The sequence below is a fragment of the Pygoscelis adeliae genome, unplaced genomic scaffold (genome assembly GCF_000699105.1).
Source record: "Pygoscelis adeliae isolate BGI_AS28 unplaced genomic scaffold, ASM69910v1 Scaffold233, whole genome shotgun sequence".
Taxonomy (NCBI): domain Eukaryota; kingdom Metazoa; phylum Chordata; class Aves; order Sphenisciformes; family Spheniscidae; genus Pygoscelis; species Pygoscelis adeliae.
In genome coordinates this window covers 1,150,913-1,177,690 of record NW_008824421.1, presented here as the reverse complement: position 1 = coordinate 1,177,690, position 26,778 = coordinate 1,150,913, and the positions used below count along the sequence as shown (strand labels likewise).

Sequence of the window (26,778 nt, the reverse complement as noted above, 5' to 3'; positions counted from 1 at the left end):
AGCAGGAACAAGGAGGGGGTGCGGTGGGATGGGGGGAAATCACATCACAATCCTATAAATTTCTTGATCTTACATACAACAGTAATACTACTTCTAAATCCTTCTAGTTCTACCACTACATTGGGGTGGGAAGGAGAAAGAAAAGGGGCTGAAAACATGTCCAAGAAAGAGTAGGGATTAAAATCTGATCAGAGTAACCACACTAAAAGGGTCCCAGTAGTCCATCAGTCTGCATAATTAGGTACTCTGATCACTAGGTATGATTAAAAAGAATCAGCCAATTAAACTTTGAAATGAGCATCTGAATAGAGGGAATAACTCAATATGCAGGAGTTTCAAAAATAGCAAATCCCACACAGTTCTCTGGAGAACAGTTGGTTTGCAGTTGTAATTGTCCACAGGCACCAGCTTGCTGTGCAATCCTTTCTGTAGCTCAGGTATATTACTCTAGACTAACCATAAGCACATCAACAAGCAGACTAACTCAGTCCATACAGCTCAACACCTAAAGGAATACTTAATGTACAAATATATCATACCTGAAAGGAACACATCAGAGTTTCATCCACACTCATCATACCCCCTGCATTGTCAAACTCTCCACAATAATTTGGAGCTGAGAATAGGGTGACCAACTGCCGTTTAGCAAAGAATTCATATCCATCTTCAACCACCTGTCAACACCAGAGAAATCAATACAGCTCACATCAACTTTTTTTTTTTTAAAAGAAAAAAGCCAGCCTTGAGGCAAACAGAACTTATATTAAAGAGATGACAAGAACTCATCAAAAAGGTATTTTATGTCTTGGCTTTCAGACAGGACAGGTTCAGTCATTTTGTCTTGTCTGGACACTGAATGCCAAATCAGGTAGCTTAACCTGTCTGACACTTCCAATGTTAAATATTCATCAGCTTGAATGTTCAATATTTTCCTACTTGAAGTCCAATTATACACTGCCAGTTTAAGGACTCCCAGCATTTTATGGTTTATACACAGAATTTGGATGTTTGACCTATTAGTAGTTTGGAGCACACAAGGTTTGGATACAATCTTCATTGCAACTGTAACCACTAAGTTTCACTTACACCGGTGTTGACTGTACAAACCTCAAGTGTAGGCTTTTTTTATAATTTTGATGCTCTAAAAGCAAAGTAGTTCTGCCATATTTTCCCTAAGAGCGTAATTCACCTTTAAAATAGTGCAAGTAGCATGATGCATCAGCTAAGGATGTTCCCTCTTCCCCAAAATAGAAGCCTGACGTTATAATGTAGTGAAACTAGTGCACCAACTGCTCACTTTGGTCCAATCACCATGGTCTTTTAAAAGATGTCATACTTCTTTTATAAAGAACTGAAGTGACTACATGAATACAGGAAAACAGTAGCAATCTTGATCAGCAGTTAAGAAACCTTAATATCCATTCCACACACTGACTAATCTTCTCTAATGTTTTAGCAGTAAAAGTGCAAGAAGAAATATTTAAGTGTTCTGATAGTATACCCAAGCCTAACAGTGACACAGAATAGAAAGCCTATTTTTGTTTCACAGCAGGAGAGAGCTTCTAAAATTGACTAAATAATGAAACTGAAATGTTTTACAGGAAATTGAAACCTGATGTCCACCTAACTAGGACACTTGCTTAAAGTAACTTAATAAAAACTGCAAAAAGTGTACTTAAAGATAGACGATACCAAAAATAACCTTGCTTTCTGCACATTTCACTAAGTCAAACAATCTATGCCAAAGTACTCTAGATAGCTGAACCAAAATTAAGGCAACAGTGAAAGCTTTTATGTACAGACTTGTTTATAGAAACATTCAAAATGCATTTAATACTTCCGTGAAGTGAAGCAGAGATAGTTTAAGCCACAACTACCAGGGAACTGACTACAACTGAAATGGAAGAACTCTGAAACGTCAGTGTAAATCTCGAATTCAAGTCACTTTGCCACTTTAAACCTGGACACTTTACCTCTAATGTTCATAAACATAGCAGTAAACAGACAATACAAAAGAAAGATTAATGGGGAAATCTAGTGTTAGTATTTTACTTCACTGACATTAGACAGTTCATAGGAGTCAACAGAAGGACACAGCCTTATAGTCCCTTTATTAGGAAGACTTTTTTTCTTTCTAAAAGTAACACAATGCAAAGTAAGTTTCAGATATATCCTACTGATAAGCAGCACCAAAGAGGCAGAAAGTCTAGAAGGAGAGGTTTTAAGAAGCAACAGCAGCATAATTCATACCTGGTGAGCTCGACAGATCAAATCCAGATCGTGACGATTCAGAAATTTACTGACCACATCAGCACCAAAAGTGAAAGAGACCCCACGATCATTTTCACCCCAACCTTGCACATCTTTGTCTGGGTCAGACCACAGCAGGTCACACAGCAAGCCTTTGAAAGATAATACAAGTGAAGATGCTAGTCTTAGGATGTATCATTCTATAATGTAAAATAGTTTTATTGTAATTACCAGTGTAATTACAGTGTAAAGAAAATAAGCCTTAGCAACAAATACAGCAATAGTTAAACTGCAACTCAGACAAAAGATATGGTCTGCGTAAGTCTGGAGATTTTTCCCCCCTCACCACAGATAGTACCTTGAGATGAAACAAGTCAGAGCCAAATAGTTCTCTGAAATAATATTTAATTGTAATATTCAGCATGTTTACATTGAGCATTTGAGGAGTTTAAAAATACTGCAGTGGGTGTATTTTAAAAGGCGACCATCAATTTCACAGCTCACCAAGAAAGCTTAGTTTGAGAACTGCAGTAAATTTTAAAATCCTATGTAAGGCCAGTCATAAATACAGCAAACAAACTTGTACCACAACCTTCTGAACATGGATCAGCTTTGATTCTTACCTTTCTTACCATATGTGAAGAACCTTAGGTGACTAAATAAAAATTTAAAGTGGCAAAATTCTGATACATTTTTTCAGGTAGCGCTCTCAGTTTGCTTAGACTACTATTGACTTTTCAAAAAGCCTTGTGCCAACCAGTCTGAAATCTAAATTAGAACAATAAACCTCTGGCATTTTAAGCACTGGTCAAGATCTTTTTTCTGCTGCCAACAAAAGGTCAGCTAACTCTGGAGTTAAAACTGGGTACTAAAAAAAATTCTCTAGATCAACTGCAATGCCTTTATACATAGAATTTTCAAAGCGTTTTCACATGAGAAAGAACCAGGCCAATTCAGCTACAACACAAACAAAACAAAAAGCATTCAAAATCTATTTCATAGTTTTCCATGAAATTGTACTTTCTTTATCTGTGATGACTAACCCTTAAATATTTAAATACTTAAAAGCATTGTTCCGCAATCTGAAAGAGATGTCAGCAGGCTCCTTTAACTGGCACTCAGAAGTTTGATTTACAATTACACCTGGTTATTTGCTAAACAAAGTATCAAAGACACTATTTCTTAAAAAACAGATGCTTCAAGCTGTAATCAAGCAAAACTAATGTCTGAAACCTATTGTGCAACTAGATAATTTTGTATTTACATATAGCTATCAAATGGTCTTTGCTGCCAGTCACAGTTCCTCTCTAGCAGAGGCTAAGATTTTATTTGCTTTTAGAAGACAGAGAACAGAGGAAGTACAACTGCATTTTAGATAAAATATCTATCTAGAAATAAAATACTGAATACGGACAGCATATGACAAACTTACTTTACTGAAATTCAGTTCTATATTGAATAACATGTTTTTCAAAACAGAATAGTTGTGCTGCAATCCCTAATGGTTTCTTATAATGAAATGTTTCCAACAATTGACAGAAGCTGCTTGTCTCAGCTGCTTAGGAAGCAATTCCTCTTCTATTCTCCCCCCAAAATCAAATAATCTTTAGGGTTATACACAGCAATAGGCAAATCTGTGCTATAATCTTTAGTAGTGGTGTAACAGAACCTTGCAACAAGTTTGTCTAAATTAAACTATGCTGCCCAAGTAGGTTCATATTTTAACATGCAACATTTACCATTGCAATAGCTTAGGTTGACCAGGAGCATACCATAACACAGCTGATAGGAGGTATTCAAGATCACACACAAGAGGGAGTTATAGTTTCCTAATAAGCAAATGGTTGGCAACACTGACCAAGTCGTATCATTTATACCTTGGCCTCACAAAATGCAAATACTTTAACAGTTACCAAAGGCAAGTGATTTAAGCTGGAATACAGAGTCAAATTTGAAAGAACAGCTTCCAAACCCCATAAAAATGCCACCAAAATAAGAGATCTTTAAAATTGCATTTGAGGTTGAAAAGGCTTATCTTCATCAGGCTAGAAGAAACCATCATAATTATCTAATCTTCTCAGCACAAGCCACACAAACATCTACCAAGAATTTCTGTATCGATACAAATATTCACCAAGTGACACCCCTCCACAAAGGGATAGCTTTTAAGGACTTGTAACTTTCACCGAAGTGAGACCACTTCAGTTTATTTTTTCATTTTTCCACAAGATTTACTTCCATTCTGTAGTATCAGTTGCCTCAAGTAGGTCCGAAAGGCCAAGACCTTCTATGTCACTGTACTGTATGCACACATGTCTCTGATAGGACATTTCATTTTACCTCTGCTGGTAAACATCTGGCTATTGCTTCTGAAAGCAAAATTAAGACTGCAAACCACTCCGTAGATCAAGAGCCTTTTTTAAAAACTTCTATACTTATTTTTAGGAAGTACTAAGAATACATATGATTTCAGTGGAGTGTCTATGGAAACCAGAACTACATTCTGCAAGGGTATTCCTGAAGTGGGGGTGGCTCAAGCAGTAGTATTAGCCTGTTGAATAGAACTACCTTTTCTGAGAGCTCTGATAAATGTAAAGATTGACTCGTTTGTACTGACATTTATTTGGTTATGCATCAAGTGAATTGTAAGTAGCACAAAAGGAAGAACAATGTAGTAATTTATACTACAGAGACACTCATTTACCTGTCTAGTAATGTTTCTCAGTGTCAAGTGTGTATATACCAGCTCGCACAGAAATGTTGTTTAAGGGACAGTAGATGTATTAAAATTAGTCCCTGAATTAGTCCTATGCATCAGCACCGAGGAACATTACAGGAAGTAGAATTCTTCAAATTCTATTCAAAGCTGCTGGATGCTTTGCACCTTTATCAGAAATAAAGTGCAATAGCAATGAATATGTGTGTGTCTAGTAAAACACAGCCTCCCTTATCCCCTGACCTGCTGGTAGCAGGTTTAACTGTAATTGTAATTTGTGTTTCAAAAAAAGTTTAGATGTGATATCTCCTCTGAAAGTTAATTTCAGACCACTGTTGAAATCAACACTTTAAAAAATATCCCATTGTACTGCTTGACAGTCTTTTCAATCCACTAGTAACAAAATTTGGAATAAATGGCACACTGAGGAAGATGATTAATTAAATGATTCAAAAGAATATTGTACAGAAAGCACTGGCAATTTGCATCCAACATCTACATACAAAGTATTAATGTATTAGTAGAAGAAAATTTCAGGACTAGCACATTGATACAAGGCAATTGAAATCCCAATTGCAGCGAAGTGGCAGCCACACTTTACAAATTTAAAGAGGAAGGAGACATGGCCCCAAGTAGAGAAAAACCCAAATACATACTCAGCAAGCTTTAAACAGTTATGTTCTTTGATAGACTAAAAGGTTTGGGTGTGCCTAACCAAGGCAAGAAAAAGAACTAGCTGTTTAGTTTCATTTGATATTTCTAAGTTTGTTTGTGGATAATGTATCCAAACTCGGATAACGTATCCTACTCTGTTATGGCAAGCAGTAACAACGTGGGCAATAGCCTCTAACATATCAGATAATTTAACCATCATGAGGAAAGACACACCCTGCACAGACATCAAGAATACTGTACTGTGAACAGAGGTTGTGTTAAGCCACTGCGTTGCCTGTAGAGAAATTGATTAAACCTGTTTCACCATTAAGACCTATTTACAGTAAATTCCACATCACTTACCTGTGTCAGGAACATCTGTAGGTCTCATAATTCTCCGGATCTGCTCCATTGACTGGAGATCTGGAGACAGTCCTGTAAGTACAAGAAAACAAGTGACTTTTACCTGTAAAAAGGGTTCCAGAGAACACACAATTAGAGGCTCAAACTCATACAGCATCCATTGTTTCCACTGTAATATAAACAAAAGACAGTTTGCTATAAGACAATTAAGTTCCTGAACAGAGGGACAGAGAACAACACAAGTGAAATTAGCAAGGGGTTTTAATTGTTTTCCTACCATCCTTTTAGTCACACAGCACAGAACTCTACAGTTAAGTATGTTCTCTTAAACAGCTTACTAGAGAGAACCAGTGAAGGACAGCATTCCCATTATCTAACACAATTAAACTGGATGCAGATGACCTTCTCTACAACCACCTTTATAAAAGCTAAAGGAAAATCCCCTATGCAGCTTTAAAAGACCACAAGCCAAAGCAGCCTGCAGGTATGACTGGAATCGTAAGTCACATCACTGTATTTCAAGTGTTTTACCACACATCAGCTGAGCATCACTGGATGCTGTAAACAAATACTAAACTGTGCAGCTGCAATAGATAAGGAGCACAGAGGTGGTCATCTACTACAGCTCAGCTGCTTAGTCATTTATAAAACCATAGTACCTTGATTACTAAAAAAAAACATTTATCACAAAGACACAGCTCTTTTTGTATAGTTTTGCCATATTAACATGTAATTACAGCTAAAGCATGGGATTCCAAAGCCACCCTTTGAACAGTTTAAATACACACTCTAGAGCTTTCCTACTTGAGACATACAGGCATGAAAGAGAGCCTACTGGATGCTCTAGCATCTTAACATGTCCTTAAATAAGGGTCCTAAAGTGACTTAAATGACTTATGCCAAGATTACCTAATTAAGAAAGTTGCAAACAGAGCATGAAGACCTAATTTGTGATGAAACATATTTCATATTAACAAGCCATATCCATTTGACTCAGTCCAGAACTTTGAACATGACAGAAGAAAACCTGTCATTGGAAAAGAGTCACCACATAAAATAATTTCAGCTGACAGACTTTGCACATTGGCAACGTATGTGTTACAGAAGAATGACTCCAATGCATTTGACAAAAATACTTGAGAAACTTTTCTTCAAGTATTAAGATTTTAGATTATTTTTGTTGAAGCAGTCTTATGATAAAAGCCTTGAGGATAGAAGGCTTTTCCTCACCAGCTTGTTGAAGCTGTCTTCACGATACTACCTTGAGGTTGCAAAGGATGGCAGAAATCTTACATTAAAAAACATATCGAAGCAATTTTAGTCAATTCTACTTACACAACAATACAGGGCTACTAATATAAATTCAAGTAGATAACCAGCTTTTAAACTTTGACCAGCCTACCTCTTCCCCTTTCCCAGAACTGATCTATCTGCATGCAGATTACATTAGCACAAAAGCATGTGGATTCTACTCTGATTCTACTCAGCACCACACCCTGAGATAGTAACAGACAATCTCAGTGAAATAAGCACAATCAGTCTGTGACCTTTTATGAGGTTACAGCTCTCACCGTTTCAGTTTGCACCCAACACATTAAGTTCTTTAAAAGAAAATATATAATTATAAACCACATCTCAACCCTGCAGCTGTTAATTTTTGTGCTATTTTACAGCACTGTAAAATGACAAAACCCCACAAAACTGCCTGCATGTTTGTAGACTTCTTTGTAATCACCCAAGAGCTCTTCTCTTCCCAGGTATCCTCCTAACTCCCCCTGTACAAAAAGAAATAGCTAATGTCTCAAATTCAGATCTACAGACAAAAGTTGTACATGACCAGCATTAAATGAAGGAAATAAGAATGCAAACACAGGCTACCAAAGCTCACTGTCAAGCTGCTGCCACTACAGTGATTGCTGCAAATGACTGTGTACTGAAAGAAAACTGAAAAGTACACAACTGAATTAAGTTGTCTCATCACATAATGACAGCTAAGCACAGGAAAAGTATCTTTCAGTATACTAGCTTCTTGAAGCATAAGAGCACCCCCTCCCCAAGGGAAAACAGACAATGAATTGTCATTACTCCTGGCAGACTCATCAAATCCAGGCTCTAGACTTGAACCACTCCCTGATCAGGTGGAATTGGTAAAGTAAGAGTGATGGTTACTTATTTTTATAGTGTAATCCAGGAAGCTCCTCAGGTCTCTTTGGATACTATGTAAGATTATCAAGTAAACTTCATCTTCAACATATTTTTCATTGTCATTAATGTCACAAGAAAAACAGAATTCCAGAGCTTGAAAACATTACATAAATCCAGTATTCTACTAAACTAACATGACTCATCTCAGAGCTTAAATCCAATGTGGTAAGACCAATGTGTTCCATCAACGTGACACTACAACATGGACTTAATTTATAGAAACTTGAAAGTAATCACATAAGGTTTTTAAAGATTAGAACTAGAGTGGTGTCATAGATAAGAGGACAATACTGTATAGAATACAAAGCAGAGCAAAAGGGAGAAGTCGAGAATGGTTATGGAATAAGCTTTAATGAAGCGAGATAAAGAGCGAAGTCAGACGTAAGTTGAGAGGACAGCCTTAAGAAAAGGCCAAAATACGACTTGTATGAGCAATCTGGAAAGACAGGGAAGAGAGGAAGGTGATGGGAAGGATACAGTGAAAGATCCTTTCAGCAGCATGAACATTTGGAGACAGGGATGGCAAGAGAGGTTTGATTTATATTGTGAGGTAGAAAACTCAAACCAGCAGATGCCCAGAAAAGTCTAGGTAAAAAAGCTGACGCAGGATTTTAAGCTATTGTAGGTAGCCTACTGGGGTAAGTTAGGTGCCTTTTGTTTTACTATGTTATGCGGTTTTGCAAAGTTTTATTGTATATCCCAGAGGACAATATTTTTAAAATAAACTATGCAAAAATGCGCAATATAGTAAAAAAGGCACCTACCTTATATCTACATGCTAGCTTCAACCTCCAGCAGAGCTGAATCGTTTTTGTTGCTGCCTCAGTGTTTATTATAGTAGTAACATCATGAAAAGGCGTTGACAGTCCATGACTTCATGGGATCTGGAATGCAGTTTGGATAGGATTGGAGAAGAGCGGAAAAAGGGCAAAACTTATTAATGTGCTGAATGTCCACTTTCATTTATTAGGAGCACACGGCACATATAATGATCTTTTCACTTTATTTCACAGCCACAGATCAGTTGTGAGTGATAGTAATTTCAGGTACAGATGAAGCCTGTACAAGTTTAAGGGACAATTAGCATTCAATAGAAAAGTAAATATTACTTTTCGTAAGAGGATCTTTAAAGCATACTATGCACAAAATAAAAGTTTTCCTACTTGATTAAACAAGAGGTTAATTCCCCCCCCAATACATTTATAATATAGCTTTAAATTTTTTTTTATTGAAAAATAGTTTTCTAAGCTTCTTGCTCGTAACTCAGGTCTCAAGTGCATATACACACAAAACTGATAGTTTTGCCATAGAACATAGCATTCTACTCTACCCACTAAGCCTCCTTGATTACTTTCTACCACCCACCTAAGCTTAATTGTTTGCCTGAAACACCACAGTATTTTGTCACCATTCATTCTCTACTGTTTCCCCAAATAAAACAAAATTCAAAAAAGTATAATGATAGTAAAAGAGTAATTCCTTCACCAGCTTTTTGGGAAACAAATTTATTACATGGTTTTAGCCACTGATAATTGGCTACCTCAGTGCAGAAGTGGTTTTGTATCTCACAGTCTTAAAATTATGAGATCTAGCTCATAAAATAGGTATCAGTTCTTAAAAAAGAAGAGAGACACCACAGCACACTGATTAAGAACAAGATGAAAAGATGACCTGTGAGAAAACAAGTACTTTCTCTAACATGTCAATGCTACCTGGAGACTGGCAGACTCAACCGTCTATCATTGCATTAATTCTGTATTTACCGAGACATGACAATACCTCAGAGCATATTATGTATAAGACTCTGGTAGTTTATACTAGCAGGCACTGAAGGCAGAAGCTTTCAATACAAGATGCAAGAAGAGCCAGGATCACTTTTACAGCACATTCCATACAGGCAGAGCTCTTGCAGAGATACCTGCAATTAATAAAGGCAGGATGGCAGCCATCAATACAACCTCACAAAGTCTGGAAGAGTCTGCTGAGGAATTTTGGATGCACACTATTTCTAATTCCAAATGGAGCTGTTCCAACTAGAGGATCTGCAGTGCTCTCACTCCCACTAATCTCTAATTATCCCACTGACAATGCAGGTGTGACACCTACCAGACCACGTCTGGATGACTCAGTGCAAGGCATCAAGTTGCTTATTAATGAAGGTAGTTGCAAAGACAGCTGCAAAAAGGCAGGATGGCTCCTACTACAAGTAATTTGAAATTGTTGTCAATTGTTTGACTCTGCAAGGTGCTGAAAACTTGTGAGCATCATTGCCTGTTAAAACATGGGGAGTCCCCTTCTACAAATAAGAGTGCCCATGTAAGTTCCAATATTCAGAGAAGTCACAAGCCTCAGTCAGATCAAACACTTTTTTCTCTATAAGAACAAGGCAGCACTGGGACAGGTGCCCACAGAACACAGATTTTCCAATAGCAAAGGTTTTATGAGTCAGAGCAAGCCATGGCTGATCTGCTCTATTGTTAACAAACGTCTTGCTTCAAGCAGCAGGCTTGACTATGTGACCTCAGAGGTCCCTTCCACCAACATTTTATGAAGCCAGCTAAAGAGGCCAAGACTACAGAGCTGGGGTTACTTGTGAAAGTTTTTCTTTCACTTCACTGCTAGGGATGCCAATGTTAGCTAAGGCTGCACTGATAGATGGTAACAGCAACGAGTCATATGGCAAATTAGGCAAGAACTCCAGCATTCACTATCCTTCAGAGAGGGACGTACTGATGGCAATACTTACAGACGCGCTTGCCCCTCAGGCACAGAGGGCCATGTGTATCAGGTAAGAAAGTCATCTGTCTGCTGCCAGGCGCACAGAAAAGCACAAGGCGTAACAGCAACCTTTACAGACAATGTAAGGTTAAATGTCTCCAGCTAAATATCAGGTATGCACATCCACACTCCATTTGGTATAGCATTAACACAAAGATCAGTTTAGACACAGCCTATAAATGCAGTCATCAGCTTACCTCCATGACAACAGAAGATCTTCTCATCCACAATGGCTGCAATAGGCAGACAGTTAAAACAGTCTGTGAAGGTCTTCCACAGCTTAATGTTAAATCTCCGCTTGCCTACAAGAAGAGCGTGAGACATTAGGAAGAGAAGGCTGTTTTCTTAAAGTCAACCTGCAATACAGATCACAACCTGATCAAAAATGTTAGTGAACTGTCTTCACAGGGCTTTATTTTTGTTAACGAACTTAGGTTTCAGTCTCCTGCAACAGCATTTCAAGGACAGCAGAAGAGCAAGTAATAATTCTCTAGAATTGGTTTGAAATGTACTTTTAGAAAATTTCAAAGCAGGTTCACAGAATATTGAAATCCTTGCAATACAAGAGTCCCTACTAGAAGTGTCTCCAAAACACAGTATTTGTCTGTAACAGTCTTTCAAAAGAAATAGGTTTTGCTTACATTCATCATAGAATCCATAGATCCGATTGATGCTAGCACACTCATGATTTCCTCTTAAGAGAAAGAAGTTTTCCGGATACTTGATTTTATATGCCAGTAATAGGCAAATTGTTTCCAGAGACTGTTTGCCTCTGTCTACATAATCTCCAAGGAAAAGATAATTAGCTTCCGGTGGGAATCCTCCATATTCAAATAATCGAAGCAAGTCTGTATACTGACCATGAATATCACCTGAATAAGAAAATGTTTACTGAGGATTAGTGCAACAACATAAAGAGTACACAAATCAAGAGCTTAAGTCAACTAATCACTTTTTACTAATCGATCTTTAAAAAAGCATTAACATTTCCTTTAAAATCAGAGTGGCAATAGGTATCAGAAAGGTGAGAACCATGTTAATATTACAAACTGAAGTACTCACTAAATGTAAATAACCCACAGTAGTTGCAGAACTGTTATGTCAGTTATCAAACCAATCTGAAAACCAAAAGCTACAGAAGTCTTCACAATTAAGCTTAAGCTTTCTAGCCAAGCTCCAATTCGTTCATTCATTCAAATTAAAACAAGGTCAGAAAGACCACCTCTAATTGAACAGTTACATGGCAAGAAAGCCAACGTGTTAAGAAAAAGTTAAGTCACATTATTTACTGCAAAAACAGGTCAGTAAAGTATCTAGACAGACTGGAGAGAAACTGAACATTGTGGCAGAGAGCACTTACTTCAAAGGTCAACTGCTTGTCCTCCCATAACATTGCTCAACTAAGATTCCCGTCCCCCAGCATTTAGGGTAACTCCTCCTTTGATGCAATTACTCATAGGAAAACAGTACAGAGACTCAAAAGATTGATATCCCTTACAAGATAGTCAACCCTGCAGGTGTATCTTAGGAAAAATAGCTGTCATGTTACTCATCACACTGCCAGCTTTAAAATTAAGCAGGCTTTCCATGAAACAGCTCTGTGTGGCAATTACAACACCACAGCATATCATATCAAGTCTAGCCAAAGCTAACTATTTGTGAGCTGCCCATAAGGTCAAAGAAGATACCAGAGCTGCTCTACAGTAACTTGTAGAATACATGCGATGTATTCCAGCTGACTGTAGAATTCATTACCAAAGTGACTGAATGCAAAATAGCTACGCAAGAAGCCTTCAGTACAAGCTGTATGCTGTTTAAATTTAGCATCTCCTGGTCCCTTACACTAAGCATTCCATAAATGCATTTTTACTTTTGCTGCTTGTTCAGTGGCAAAATCTCGACTTTAAGCACAGCTATTCTCCAGTAGAGCACTAGCTACTATGGCCTTAAAGAAAAAACCCACCACAGACATCTCTACAACTTTTTCCATAATCTTAAAGAAAAAACATTCCCAAACCTGTATGCTCTCCAGTTCAATTCTTAAAGCATACAGTGGTAAGAAGAATACGTAGCTATATTCCTCTTTACTCTTCATGAAAAATGCAATACTTCCTCCTTTAGGCAGCATTCTTCCATAACTATTTCTCACTCAGGGAGAGGAATCACTTCCCAATTTTCTTCTAATAACGGGGACATTACCCACTACCCAATTCCAGACACAATCTGAAGTTTCACTGGCTAAAATAATTTTCACATATGTTGCAGCAAGAACTATTCCTATTCTACTTGATATTTAGAAATCTCCAGGTCACAACCAGAAGAAAACATAGAAGACTCCTCAACAAGTCATTGCTATACTGAGTTTAGTACTCCAGAACTACACTATCAATACACTCTCCAGACTTCACCACCACCAGAATCAACGACCAAGTAAACATACTACAGAAAGAATACTATAATTGTGTTCATTGTCTACTTTCAGTTACACACAAGACAGAGGGACCAAAGCACTTAAAGATAAAGGAACATTTTACAGAAACAATTTTGTAAAGGGACCAAAGCCTTTACATTCCATTTAAATTCCATTCAAGGCACCTGGCATTTTAAAAATACAGCTTCATATGGGCACAAGTTGAATTGATGTCTACCAGATACAAAGCCTTACAGTAAAACCCGCACCTATTTTAAAAATGGATGTTTACATAAGAGTATCTTTCATCTTACATTAAAACACAGACATTCAAGATGTAAAAGCTTATTTTGAACTGACTTGATTAGAAGAAAAGACAGTCCTACAATGGTTCCTCAGGCATTGCCTGAACACACTAAAATAGTTCAAAGCAGTACAGCTGCATATTTTACTTTTGGTGAAAGCAATCATCTTTCTTTCACTTTTATCTAAATACAACTTTGACAATTGCTCTAATATTAAACTTAGATGCACCTGACACTTCCTGGTGCTATCACCATGTTTGGAATCCAATTTAAAAATAACAAATGCCTTATTTAACTGTGCATTTGCTACCCTATTATTCTACACCTAACAGTCCTTTCAAATGTCTCAATTTAAGCAAATGAGAAACTAACTTTGAAGGAGGTTAATTATACTTTGCAAGACCTCGACTTATGTACAATCTAAATATTTCATCTGAGTTTTCATTTTTTCTTTATCTAGGAATATGATGAGACTGCTGCAGTCCTTTCAGTGTAACATAAACACAACATGGTAAGCTGGATTTTACCTTCAACTTTATGTCATTAGGCAAGCTGGTCCAGTTTTTCCTCCCCACCCTACCAAGCAATTAGTCATTTAAAAATGACTTTGCCATTAGTGCCTTTTTTTTTAATTGGTAATATCCTCTCTTAATGTAAGAGATGTTGCTACATTAGGTCTGCCAGGAAGAAGCTAATCTATCTTTGAGCATGTTAGTAACAACAAATTCGAAGACTGCTTCAATTTTAATACTATGACACTTTAAGAAGCCAAATTCAAGAAATTTTATGCTTTCTAAGACTGCTTCTGCTGTTAATAACTTGAAAGATTATTACAAGCCAGTATTTACGATATTTTTGTAACAGTTTTTAACAAGCTTGCATGCCTATTAACAACAGTGTACTTTTGAAGAAGCCTAGTATCTTATAAAGGCTTAGAGAGGTAAAGAACACACGTTTTAGTTTTATCCACATTTGACAGCAATAACCATGTTTGTTAAAACTTGCTATAAAGCTCAAGGAATTTATTACATGGTAACTAAGCCTAATTTAACAGTCTGCATCCAGTTTTATTTTTTCAATTGAAAGACTAACAATGTTTTCTTCAACACTATTTTTGAAGTGTTCCATTTCACAACATGTAAAGATCTTTGTTTGGCTTATGCTTTGAAGAGAACAACTACAACATTAAACATTTGCTTTTAAAGCAGCTAACTGCTTTTTTAAATAGTGATGGAAAGAGTAGCAGCTCTGTGCAAGCAGTCCCTAGGGAGGTACAAGGGACAGGTTGCAAAATTTGCACTAGACGAGGGCACAAGCAGCTCTTACTGCCAATGGAACTTGCTCCTAAAAAATACTGGGAGCATCAGCAATCTACCAACAGTTAGCTGCCTTTTCTCGACTTAATCCAATCTAAGTTGAAAATTACATTTAAGAATGTGAAGAACCTCACTCTAATCCGTATCACCCAAGCCACAGTCACTTGCCTGTCCCAGTATCCTTCCAACCCACCTAGCATACAACTAGATTAAAACACATACATAAAACACATACATAAGAAGTTTACATACCACAAATTTTCAGAGGTGCCTCTAGTTCCAGGAGAATAGGCTGGCTAAGAAATATTTCCCGTGATTTTATGCACAAGCCCCGAACTTCTGCCTCAGTCATCTGAACGATCTTCCCAGGACGACATCCTCGTACTGAAATGAGATGTTTAACAATTGAAGGTAACTATCACACAGATACACAGCAATAGGTAAGGGCAGATGAGCTGTATTTGAAATCTATATTTGACAAAAAGCCAGCAGCACACTCCAACATATCTACCAAATGCGTTGGAATTACGTATTCCAACAAATTTAAAATTTATCTCTGATACTGTGGTAACCTGTGCTTAAAGGTCTGTATGCATTCTTGTTAAATCAGGTTCTCTGAACAGAACAATTTAAGCCTTGCTTTCATCCACATTTGGATAAATAGCAACTTCAAAAAGCGTTTAAATTAGCAATCCTATTATGCTAGAATATTCACAATAGGCAAAAAAATCCTGAGAATGGAAATCCTGAAAATACTTCCACATTAGCACAAAATAAACTTCTTTAGGACTGTTGAGTTCAACAGGGCTAGCTAAATACAAAGAAAAAAAACACAGGCATGTTTACGCTTTTGGCAGCTGAAATGGCCATATTAGGAACGCCACCCTAAAAGCTATGAAAGTTCAATAAAATCTTCATTTATATATAATGGCTCTTGAGTTATTGGAACCTTTACATCCAAACAATGACATTCTGATTAGAATGAAATTGAATTCCTAAACCAATAAGTCAGGTACTCAGACCTATATTTAGCATTAAGTTTTCAAAAGCATTCACATGTCATTGCACTCCAACCAACATCCTCTGGCAAGTTTATCTGCAGCTGCTTCTTTCCACAAATATCTATATGATTCCTCTGTCAGAGGCGTTAATGAGGCAGTAAGATAGAACAAATGCGTCTGCACTTTGGCTGATCCAGTTCAGTCTTGCATCTCAGCATAACCCAAACTTCAGAGTTCAAACTAGTAAGCCAGGATGTATCAGTGTCTACAACAGGCAAAAATCCTGTTCTGCCATCTGCTTTAGATGGAAGCAACATTCAGCATTAAAACAACAGTAGTACCTACAAGAGAAGGTGGTACAAAACTTTAGCAGTTCAAATCCAAATGCTTTCAAACTCAAACATAGTAAGACATTACTTCGTAAAAATTTTAGCTGCAACTTCAGAAAGTCTAGTAAGATAGATTTGCAAACAGAATAGCAAAAACTAGTTCTTCACACATAAAATAAGTTCCTGGCTTGCCTGCTTCCCCTCTCCAAAACAGAAGATTAAGCTTGTAACTTTGTTTTTTAAATTAACATAACCTCCCTTTTCCTTTTACTTCCACTTAGGTCCTAGAAAACATACTCTACAGAGGAGATCAATACCATTATCTACATTGTGCAATGGGGAAAAAAGGATACGGGGGCAACAGTTTGTCCTAGGCCACCTAATACTACAGTCCAAAGTGTTAAGCTCAAAAAGCTCTGCTCTGGTTATCACCGCATACTTCTCCGAGTGTAACTGCACATCTAACCATTCCACACTGCTACAAATTTCTATTTTTTTGTTTTTAATAAACATCACGCACGCTTGTTAAACTGAGTTTAGGAAACAGCCACAGTAACATGTGAAAAGGCAGAAAGGAAGAATGGTTTTCTCAAGCAGGGAAGAGAAGATGCGAAACTAGATCCTGGGACAGCCACTTTGAGTGCCAAAATAGCAGGAGGGCTAGCCTGTCTGCAGTAACAATACACTGGAAACACTTTGCTCATTAGAATCCCACAAGAACAAGGCTGTGGCATACAGGACTTCTTTCAGTGAAACTCTGAATCAGTACCAGGTGATATTTACCACATGGTAAGTCACATTCCTTTTGCTAATTAAGATTTCAACTACACTTGAGAAAGCAAACAGCTTTTTAGCAACACTTTTTTGTTGTTATTCTTCATGCATTAAGATGTTGGCTTACATATTAGAAGAATACAAAGGCAGACATTAGAGACAATCAAGGTGACTAGAAAACAATAAATGCCTACAGGCTTCCATTTCACCACATCTCAAACGTCTACCAAATGATAGATACATCTTCAGCCCCATAGGGATTATCAGCAAAAAAAAAATCTCAGGCTTGACAGCTTTGCACAGGACTTGACTATCCAATTTGTGAGGTACCAAAATGCTCCAATCTCCACCTTTTCAAACGCTTGCATTCCGGTAGCTTATTAACGATCCCTTTCATAGACCAGAAACTCATTTGGATAGGCACAATAAACTGTCACTATAAAGAAGAAAGCTCCCACCTGACAGAGCAGAGTCTTAATAACACAATGGTTATCATTTTATTGAAGCAATTGTTATGTTTTAAACCCATGGCTTATAACATCAAGGTCACACCGAAGAAGCATGCAGCACAACTAGCTTTTCAGTCCCATTTTTCCCTCTACAAACTGTGCATTCTTTTAACCTGTTTTGATAAGCGATTAAAATCTCCTCTGTATTTAACGACTTTCATAATATTTTGCAACACCAGAATTAAGCCATTTCACATAGATTAAAACCAAGAATGACTTAACTGCACACTTTTTACATCCACTCTAGTTTTGGAACTCAAACCCAGGAAAGCCCACCATACACAACATTAATGTTACCATAAGTAGCACCAGACCAAGCACAGAGTCCAAAATTGAGACAGCAGTTCAAGGAGGGCACTCATAATACTTAAAATAACTTTGATCCAATCGATATTTCTTAGAACACCAGCCTTTAGCTTCCTTTGAAACTCACATGGAGGCTTAAACTTGGAACAATTGCTTTATAGGATTGAGGCTTTAAGTGCTGCTGATTTTTGCACTAGAAGACACAGTGAACATGCAGCTCCTGACTTCAAAATTAACTAACTGCCATAGTCAGTGCATCCAGTGTCTTGATGTTAGTTCTTTACTTTTTACAGTAGAGCCTTAAATGTTGCAAGCCCTTAACAGACAAAGCAACAAACAGGGCAGTAACTTATTACCACACTTCAGATTCTCCGGATAAGAGAAGTTTCTACAACTATGGCAAGTATGTCACTCTCAGAGAAGGAGACAACACACACCTAATGACTGCAGTTACTTCCAGCCCTTGGGAAGGGTACAAATCTGGGCCACCGCACCTTTGCAAAGGCACCGCCCCGCCCCCCCCATCCAAACAGTCAGCAGCTCCACATAGCAAACATATAAGCTCAGTCACATTTGAAGAAGTACAAAGACTGGGGTTTCATGAGGAATGATCATCAATAATATAGTTAACAGAAAATAAGTTTTCTCCCACAGTCCCCTGATCATCAATAAGGGTACTACATATTGAAAAACTAGAAGCTACTGTGACCCTGTAAGCCTCAGCCCTTTAACTGGAATCACAAAGGCACCGAAAGGTTTGCCAAGCAGTCATCCCAAACGGCTGTGCCACAGCTGTGGTAAAAGTACACAAGCAAGACTAAGCACATCTTTCACCAGCCTACACTACAACTAGAATTTTGTTCTAGTTTCCTTGACTCAGCTGAGCACTGTATGGATTGTAAACAAGAGCATCTCTCACCACATTTAGTTTTTAAAAGCCAAATCCCCAAGAACAGATTTAAGAGGAGGTTATGAGAATGAGATCAAGAGTGTAAGTGATGTTTTTCAGACTAATTTACAAATTACTACAGCTAACCATTCTTAAAACAAGCAAGTCAGAGCTGCATGCATTGTAAAATCTGTAGTTCACAAAAGGCTTTAACAGCATTGGGAAAACCATCATTTTTAATGGTCGTCATTTTCCCAGAGCAGAAACAGCATCTCAACATTAGACGTAAATTAGTTCTCTTTAATCTAAGATGCAGATGCTGTAAACAAGCTTTGATTTACATAAAAGTCTCTGGTAGGGACAGCAATTCCTGTTGCAATACACAATCCCACCAGAACAAGCCTTTGCTGCAAGGAGCTTAAAGCAGAATGACATAGCAGGGAATAAAGAGAATTAAAAGCAACTATATGCATTGTACTGTCAGGCTATTATTTTAACACAATAGATCCTATAGTAATCCAAAAGCTGCTCTAATCAATACTAAAATAGTCTCTGCATCTACACAACCTTTGATAAGCAACCTTAGCAAGTCTACTAACAGCAATTAGTAATCAGAGACATGAGTTGCACACTGGCAGAAAAGAAAAACTTCAAAAATAGTAATTATTTTTTTTTAATGCCTCCAAATTCATGCCAGAGAGTAGCAGATTATGTAAGGCAATACTGGAGAGGAAGAAAATAAATAACCCTGAGGAAAGCGGGTCAAGAACTGGCTGTTAGAAGTTCTATGAGCATCACTTTTTGCCATATTCTTTCATTAACTGGAGAGAATACGTTTAACCTATTCTGTCACACTGTCTCTGGTGTGCCTCTCGCTCTACGTAATTAAGCTGCTCATTTTGTGGCATCACTAATAGAAGTGTCTTCAATTACTAAATCAGCTGTAGTATGCACATCTGTCCTAAGCATTTATACCATGTTCCACAATACCACACACGTCCTGTTTACTGAACAAAACACTCATGGTTTTAGCATAATATTAAAACCCAGACAGACTTCTGTCTCATAAAAAATTGGGCCAGCATTAGGAGCAGCCCCCTCCTTGCCCTACACCTTTTTTTGCAGGCATGTGAATTTGTGTGGCCACACAGTAAACTGCATCAGTGAACTGATCTTTTCTTTCTAGTACAAAGACACAACAAAACAAAAATGTAATCTAGATAGTTCCGCAAGCTGGAGAAAACATCCACTGTGAACCTGGGCTAGGACTAGCGAAGAAATAAGCAGCTGGTTCTGCTTCTTTTCACAGTAGCTCCAGCCAAGCTTATTTCTGAAATTATGGCTTTAGAGATCTATTTTGCCAGAGTGTATCTAAAAAAAACCCCAAAACTACATCACAAGACTGCAAGCATGCAATTTTACAAATTGCACACAAGCAATTCCCACAAGCTTACACTCCCCCCCCCAACATTCTGTAGAATATTTAATCATCAGTGATTAACAACTACAACATTTAACTATTAATTTCTTGTACTTCAAAGTACTTTGGAGTATTTGATGAATCCTGAACAGCCTCTCAATAGTAGGAACAGAAAGGATTTGGAAGCCAAAGGTGGCATTACCTATGACTCAGAAAAAACCAAACAATTCTTACACTGATTTTGGAAACATGTTCCGAAATTATCTGCTCTCAGCGTTTTTTAAATCCAAGTTATATATTATCATGGTTTTAAGTCAGGAATCCTACATTGGATTTAAAAAGTGTCTTTCATTTTGGAAAGCAAAACCTCTACTCCCTCAAAATATTTTCTGTTATTCAAATTGTTCAGCTGTCATCCAGAAGCAGCCACTCCCTATCTTGCAGCAAAACACTGACAGTTAAGCCAGCAACACAAGTTTTCAAAGTTTCAGAATTGCTGTAACAGAACCTTAGAATGGCTTTCATTCATGTGTTACACTGGTGGACAACAATAATATAAATTAAGCCCTGCCAGAGCTTTGCTCAATTCAGTAAGAAGCCTATTGCTGAATATACAGCTACTCTGCATGGTGTATGCAGCAAAGCCCTGTACCCTTCCTAGGGTACCTCATCCAAACTCCCCACTAAAAATAGAAGAATCAGCCTTCTATGGAGTTTTTTTACCTGAAGAACTGTGCTTTTATATCCAAGTACTGCCAAAATCTTAATAAATTTGCCTTCACTGGATGCCCTTGATACTAAGTTATTTTGCTGAAGAACACAGTGATTGCTTGTGAACTCATTTTAATAGGACTTATTTAACATCAAACACAAATTCACTGCAGAGTAAGAGATCGCCCAAGCCTTCAATTTCTTACCAGGAAAATAACCAAACAGTGAAGTGTTCTTCTACCCAAACTTGAATTTACATTCTTAAAATACATACTATCCAGCAGAATTAATGCTCATGGAGAAGGAGCTTTATTAGAAACTAGTATCTAAAGTCACTTCAGGGTATACCCAAATAAGCCCATGAAAACATGCAAGTGTCCCTACACCAACCTCCACCCATTATATTTGCTTTTCATGGACCACTTGCTTCCTTACACAGGGGTTCCATAAACTAACTGTCTTAATCATTCTGTATCATGCACTGTTTCAAGAATTGCCGAATTCAAGGTTGAAGGATAAGATCACATTAGTTACTCCATTCTGTAAGCACAATGTGTAACCCTAAAGCTTGGTCTATATTTACTGTTTGCTTAATTACACTTGAACCTAAAACTCATACAACTAGCAAAGCACAAGGTAGAAGCCTCTCACCATGCTGTATTATACAAAGTGGTGGCAATTCCTGTCCTAGTCCACTTGGAAAGCTAACCTAGCACAAAAATCTCATGAAACAAAGAATTTCAACTTCTTTCTCGAAGTTTGACTTTTTCCTCTAAAGCAGTGCTAATGAAATTCCTAAAATTTGAGGAAGGCAGAGGCAAATTACCAAGTTACTTCATAACTCCCGAGAATCATAGAATCATTAAGGTTGGAAAAGACCTCTAAGATCATTGAGTCCAACCATCAACCCAACACCACCATGCCCACTAAACCACGTCCCTAAACGCCTCATCTACATGTCTTTTAAATACCTCCAGGGATGGTGACTCAACCACTTCCCTGGGCAGCCTGGTCCAATGTTTAACCACTCTTTCAGTAAAGAAATTTTTCCTCACGTCCAATCTAAACCTCCCCTGGCACAACTTGAGGCCATTTCCCCTCATCCTATCGCTTGTTACTTGGGAGAAGAGACCAACACCCACCTTGTTACAACCTCCTTTCAGGTAGTTGTAGAGCACGATAAGGTCTCCCCTGAGCTTCCTCTTCTCCAGACTAAACAACCCTGGTTCCCTCAGCCACTCCTCATAAGACTTGTGCTCTAGACCCTTCACCAGCTTCGCTGCCCTTCTCTGGACACGCTCCAACATCTCAATATCCTTCTTGTAGTGAGGGGCCCAAAACTGAACACAGTATTCGAGGTGCGGCCGCACCAGTGCTGAGTACAGGGGCACGACCACTTCCCTACTCCTGCTGGCCACACTATTTCTGATACAGGCCAGGATGCCATTGGCCTTCTTGGCCACTTGGGCACACTGCCAGCTCATGTTCAGCCGGCTGTAAACCAGCACCCCCAGGTCCTTTTCCGACAGACAAGTAAGAAGTAAGAGAAGTAACAAGGAGAGAAGTTACTTAAGTTGTAATACAAAAAGCTGGGGTTTAACACGACTTTTGCACCTCTTCAATTTCTCACGTATTTAACTAATAATGGTTATGAGGTATATACACACACAAAAGCTTTATATCAAGTTTGATATTAAAAAAACACAAAACACACAGAAGATGGTTCTGTGAAACTAAGATGACCTAGCTTATGTACTAAGAAAAATCACACAACAGTAAGAAAAGTCAGTAAATAGGTTCATTTCTATGTTCGAATTATGATCCAGATACATACCACATTAGAGGCACCTCAGGTTGTAGTTAAGAGTAGATTCCCCTATACACACTCACCCTTCACTGAGTACAGCATCTGACCTTACTGACCAATAGCCAAATATAATATGCTTGACTTCACAGTGGTAAACCATATATTGTGGTGGGTTTTTTTTCCTTTTTAAAAAAAATACATACCTACATTTGCTGGTCACTAATGAGCATTTAATTGCAACTACCAAGTATTAAAAATCTACATTAAATAAAAACTGTTTTTTTTTCCTTTTATACGATGGTTTAGCTGTACTCTGAGCAAGACACTGAATGACCCAAGTAAAAACTGTGCTGCAGAACATCTAAATGAAACAGTTACAGAATCATGTAGCCTTCAAGTGGCAAAAGAGCAAGCCAGAATAAAGGAACACCAGCACACATTGCCCGATGCTGGGCTCTTGGCCTTCAGTGCAATTTTTCAAGCCAGCTATCCCATTCGTCATGCACTTATAAAGCTAAAGATGAACTGGCTGGTATCTGCACTGCTGTACAAACCCAGAAACAAACGTTGTTCTTCTTTCTATCCCTTCTCCCTGTTTAATACAATACCTACCCTCCTCGAAACATATGAAAACTGCCTATTTTTTTTCCTCTCTAAAGACTAAGAATATTTCAAAAATATATCCTTTACAAGAAACTCCTTATTAAGTTTTCCTTGTTTATTTTTCTAATAGCAGATTATCCAGTGATTTCACACCAAACCAGGTAATAACCCTTGTTTATTCAAGGTTCACCTCCATGGTTTGTTTATATTGTTCTGCAACAGATCATTAAGGTCTATTTTTCTTCTCTACAACTGCCTCTCTTTTCCAGTATCAGTTACAGAGCCTGTGGAACTGCAAGCACTACTACTGTATCATACAACACCATCCGGCTGGCTGGATACGTTAATAAGTTAAGACACTAACCAAACAAGACAAGACATTATAGACCATAATACGTTAGCCCAGTAGCTCTATAGCATTTAAAACTAATAAGGAAAATCTCAGTTATTTCATAAGCATTTAAAATCCAACTTCCATTTGAAAAACTGACTAGTATTCAAATTTATCTTTATCACAACCTGCAAGACCTCTGAAATCAGAAGAAACTAAAGGTTGCAGCTTTCTTAGAAGACATCACATGACATGTTAAGAACACTGCACAACCAGCTTTTAAGCCAATCATAAAAATCACACTTTGAGCTGAACATTGAAGCAATAACCATTCTCCACGTTTACTGAAAGTCTGACAACTCTCTTCTTGGATAAGTATTTCCCAGCTTTCTTGGTGGATCAGTACTATCAGAACTAGTAGCCCTCCTAGCTTCACCAAAATTTGTTTTAGAGCAGATCCACGTTAAGTTCCATCAAATGAATTCAAATTGTTAATTTGAAATAGGTCAGCTAGATTTAGGCAAGCAAGGGGTCTTGGCTAAACAAGGTAAATTTGTTTGTACAGCTATATAAATAAACCCTCTTCACAGAAATCCAGCTTGTATTTAAGGCCACTATATGCCTGGGTTTCCCCAAGTACATCCTCTCTTTCATATGGGAAATTCCTTAGTCTTTACCAAGACAGATACCTATATATTTGGAAGTGCAGAAAGTCCAGTCCAGCTGGGCTGCCTTATATCCAGACATTCTAAGAGACAGTTACAGCACAGAAACAGGAAGCCCAACACGCAGACAGAAATATAGCAGTCTGTCTTAACACCATCCACAGCACTCTTTACAAGTAAGGTCACACCTATTCCAGCATCCTTGCGTTGATATAGAGGGGACTCTTCCACGCATCACCAGAGTTTAAATTAGCTTAGGGCCTGGATGAAATATAAGCCTGGTGCCGTTTAGCATTTTTGCAAATTTCAGGGCATTTCCCACAGAGGAACACATGATGTGCCTAGATGGGGCAAAACACAACATATTCCACATCTGCTGTAGTCATGACAGTCTCATGTGTGTGCATACTCCTGTGCTGTCCACAGCTAGAATGGACTGGGAAAATCTATCCACCAGATGGCATAGCTAGGAAGGTAGGAAGAAAAAAAACAAAACAACAAAAAAGTCAACACACTGAAGCAAAAATGAGGCTATCATCTTTTTGTGTACCATAGTGCAACTAAGCCTGACCCATGACTAGAATTCTGAATACCAGTGCAAGAAAGAAAATCTTAAGACTAATTTGGCTTATTCACTTTCACAGTCACATATCAGTGCAAAAGTTTTAGCAAAGCTATGGAATTTTGTGTTTACATGACCTGTAAATCTTTGCAGATTAACTTATGAGTGACTTCTTTATCAAAAGAAATCTTATAACAAAGCTCAAAGTATCTCCAAGATCAGTCAGGCACACATTTAAGAGCACTAGCATCTCCCTCACTCTTCTAGTAAAGAAAAAGGAATGGGAATTTAAGTCTGGAAGTAGATTAAATAAGAGAAAGCATCGCTACATTCAGACTTCATGCATACAGTATACACTTTAGTTTTACTTTCCTCCAAATAGAAGTTATTTGTAAGGTATCACTAACTAGTAACCAAGTACTAGACACATTGCAAGAGAAACTCAATCCAAAACAAGCTCTTAACATTCCTAAATTCACCACTTAACCAATGAATAAAAGGATAAGAACTTGCTATATGCAAAAGAACATGGAAATTAAAAGCTAATGTCCTAGAAGACCATCATCATGCATTATGCTATGGTTCAGTTGAGTCTTTCTGAAAACTATCCCCAATTTAACTCAAGAGTTAATCAATCTGGCTTTCAGCACTCAAAAGTTGTCTAAAATAAGTACACATTCAAGATAAGCATGCATGCGTGTCAAGGGTTGGGAAGATGTTCTTGATGAATTCTCCCAAGCAGCCTAGCTATAGGCCACCTCATATTGATATCACAGAAAAAAGAAAAAAACAAACCAACACATGGAGGGTAAGACGATCTGAGTAGGTAATTCCAATCAAAAGGCAAGTTAACGTGTCATATAACCCAAAAGATACGTAGTCTTGGGCAACAAGGATAAAAACAGTTAGAGTAACCTAATTAAAGTAAGAGTGAGAACTCACGACAGCTAATATCACAGCCTAGAAACAGGTGTCACCAACCAGCAACCCAATGACAGCAGGGAAGTTTCCTGTTGCTGTGGCTTTTGATATGTATTAGCTACCCTTTAAAATGTATGTGCAGCAGCCACTGAGAAACAATTGTGGACTACTATTCAAACTTAAAGCCATCCATTTCACTTAAAAGTAACCAAAAGGACTAAATACGTACACTGCACGACAACATTTCATAAAAGTGTCTTTTTATTATTTCAATGTGCATTTTTACAGCTCAAAAGCCACGTTTCCTTATCCTTTAAGTCAAAGTTGAAGTGTAAGTAATGGAGCCAAAAAACTTGCTTTAAATTAATTAATTGCTCTAGAGATAACAGTCAATGGAAATTTTTCTGAGCAAGCAGTATGGGGAGGGATTCATACTCACTTTACCAGAACAGGTCAGCTAAGCAACAGCATGAGATCCAGAATGTGAGCTGCCAATTGTACAAAAAAAAGCTTCATTGTGAAACACCACTATTCGAACTACAGCTTAAAATATTACACAGTAGCAGTACAACAAATAAAAGATGTTAAATGGAACCAAAAACGATTCATACCCAATGTATTCTTTTAATAGTTTTGTTTTTTTAAAAAAAAAACAACCCTGCAAGAATCTATTCCCTTTCACATACAAGATGTTGTACAAAGGCACTCCTACTACTGTTAGTAGGTGACAAGCAGAGAAAAACCACCCCGCTTCCCTTAAGAATCTTCCTAATCTCTGCTCAGAGGGAGAAACAGACTGAGAAACAGAGATGAAAAATTGTAAGCAAAGCATGGTTCAGAAGTTGCACATACATATCCCTAATGATTAAAGTACTATGGAGTACAAAGCACAGATTAGGTTGCTCGGACACAAGGCACCCAATCATAACCCAAAAAGCTAGAAAGCTGCAACA

General features: G+C 37.8%; 1 protein-coding gene across 1 annotated transcript in view; it reads right to left on the bottom strand.

The window, feature by feature from the left end:
- Positions 1-26,281, bottom strand: part of PPP1CB (protein phosphatase 1, catalytic subunit, beta isozyme) — a 28,185-nt gene extending 1,904 nt beyond the window's left edge. The window contains exons 1-7 of the mRNA XM_009320909.1: positions 26,265-26,281; positions 15,250-15,381; positions 11,608-11,838; positions 11,164-11,268; positions 5,984-6,055; positions 2,251-2,402; positions 540-674 (exon numbers count right to left, since the gene is read on the bottom strand). Of these exons, the coding sequence (XP_009319184.1) occupies positions 540-674; positions 2,251-2,402; positions 5,984-6,055; positions 11,164-11,268; positions 11,608-11,838; positions 15,250-15,349 (795 nt within the window). The 5' untranslated portion in view covers positions 15,350-15,381; positions 26,265-26,281. The remainder of the gene's footprint in view (positions 1-539; positions 675-2,250; positions 2,403-5,983; positions 6,056-11,163; positions 11,269-11,607; positions 11,839-15,249; positions 15,382-26,264) is intronic.
- Positions 26,282-26,778: the final 497 nt, after the last annotated feature.